This window comes from Echinops telfairi, unplaced genomic scaffold, assembly GCF_000313985.2.
Source record: "Echinops telfairi isolate 266 unplaced genomic scaffold, ASM31398v2 ScPeMD7_4;HRSCAF=17, whole genome shotgun sequence".
NCBI classification, from domain to species: Eukaryota; Metazoa; Chordata; class Mammalia; order Afrosoricida; family Tenrecidae; genus Echinops; species Echinops telfairi.
In genome coordinates this window covers 2558918-2560981 of record NW_022103900.1, presented here as the reverse complement: position 1 = coordinate 2560981, position 2064 = coordinate 2558918, and the positions used below count along the sequence as shown (strand labels likewise).

Here is a 2064-nt window from a genome sequence, read left to right as displayed (position 1 = left end):
TGTGGACTTTGTTGCTTCTCAGCTAGATGGCCGCTTGTTTATCTTCAGGCCTTTAAGACCCCCAGACACTCTTATCTTTTGATAGTCGGGCACCATCAACTTTCTTCACCCTCATTTTTACTTCTTTAAGCCTTCTAATTTAGACCCAAGATCAATCTAACTTTTTGTTGGGTCAGTTAGCTTATTCTTATAATGCCTGTTTTCAGTACTGTTATTTACCTTATTTTAGGAATTTTGTGTGACTAATTTAATTTTGAGTGTTTAACTTTGTATGACTAATTTTATTATGAGTTTTAAGTAGTGATCCTAACATTTGCCTAGTATTCTAAAATTATTAGGGTGCTTCTTAAGGGCCATTTATTGCATTTTAGGATGGGTATAAATTATTGTAATGGTATATTTTGAAAGGCAGTTTGATATGGAGACTGAGAGTACAGATTCCCAGCTGAACTGTTTGTTGTTGAATCCAGGCTTCTTAGCTCAGTTTACTTATGTTGTAACTGAGTAAGTTAAAATCAACTCTTATATGTTCTAATAAGAATATTGGTAAAATCTGTAGCAGTCTAAAAAGTGAGGGTTTGTGTTTTGTTTGTTTGTTTGTTTTTTCATTTATCTTTCTGAAAATTTTCTGACAGTTAAAATTAACATGTGGTCAGAAATTATATTGGATAAGGGAATCTGGAAATAAGAATACAGTGGTGGTAGTCCCCAAACTAATCATGTATCTGTACCTCATCTCATTTATTTTTCTATCTATTAAAGACATGTTTGAGCATCTATACTTAATGAGACATTAAGATTTTTTTATTATTATGCTTTGGAGCAAGCTTCTGTTCACATACCTTTATTTCCCATCAATTGATGAAAATAGTTCTTTAGCACCTTTTAGAGGGTTTTCAATTTGTGTTTAGTCTTAAGTTTAGGTTCCTTAAGAAAGGGAAAAAAAAACGGACAAATGGGTATATTCATGCACTTTTTTTTTAAACATTGGAGATTTAAAATGATAATACAAAGGAACATCTCCTCTTTTGAGTCTAACAAATACTTGTGTTACTTGCTTAGAAAAAGCAAAGAGATCTTGCTAAGATGAGAAAATGTCTCAGACCAGAAGAACTGACAAACCAGATGAACCAAATAGAAATAAGCATGCAACATGAACAACTGGAAGAGAGATTTCAGGAACTCGTGGAAGATTACCGACGTGTCATTGAACGACTTGCTCAAGAGTAAAGATACAAATGTCTGTACAATTGCTGTGAAAACTCCCATGATGACTTTAATTTTAATATTTTGTGATATTTTACTTACATTAAAAGTTATCTTTAGTTGAATATTTTCTTTTGGAGAGATTGTATATTTTAAAATACTATTTAGAATCTATAAGCATATATTCCATTGAAAAAAGGTATAGCTTCTGAAATACCACTGCAATTGCTTCCCCTCTTAAACAGTATAAGCATATACAATAAACGCTTGATTGTGATATGTTAATGTGTGACGATATGATTCTTAAATAATGGTGATAAAATTTCCATTTATTTTAACAATCGTAAGTTTTTATTATTCCTTCCATATTTTGCTTTTACTTTCTAGCACCTTTAAAATACATTTCTTTAAGATCTTCTTGGTGATCTTGGTTTCTCTATGGGAACTATGCCTAATGTAAAGTTGGGCTTTTTATGTTAGCTCATTTTTAAGAAACTTTTAGTAACTATTTTGTGGGATATGGACACATAAGAGAGGAGGGAAACTTGATAGAATCTAAAATCTAATGTTTGGCATCAGATAATAAATTTCGTCTAATTTAGAATTTGGCATAAACATTTTATAAACTAAGGTATTATAGAAAGCAGTTTATAGAATCCAACTTTTAAAAATTCAATTTTTATATACCATTGTAAAAATACATCTTATAAAAGTATATGGATATTATGATTTATTATAATGTATTTAAATCAAAGGGAACATGAAGGTATTTATTGCCAAAATGCTTAATTTTCACTAAGTATAACTAATTAATTGCTAGATAATCACTAAAAAGTTTGATGTTTATAACATGTTACA

General features: G+C 30.0%; 1 protein-coding gene across 1 annotated transcript in view; it reads left to right on the top strand.

Moving 5' to 3' along the window:
• The window catches only part of HAT1 (histone acetyltransferase 1), a gene marked incomplete at its 5' end in the record, with an annotated part of 39983 nt that extends 38492 nt beyond the window's left edge, over window positions 1-1491 (top strand). The window contains one exon of the mRNA XM_004703740.3: window positions 1063-1491. Coding sequence (XP_004703797.2) covers window positions 1063-1230 — 168 coding nt within the window. The remainder of the gene's footprint in view (window positions 1-1062) is intronic.
• Between the last annotated feature and the right edge of the window lie 573 nt (window positions 1492-2064).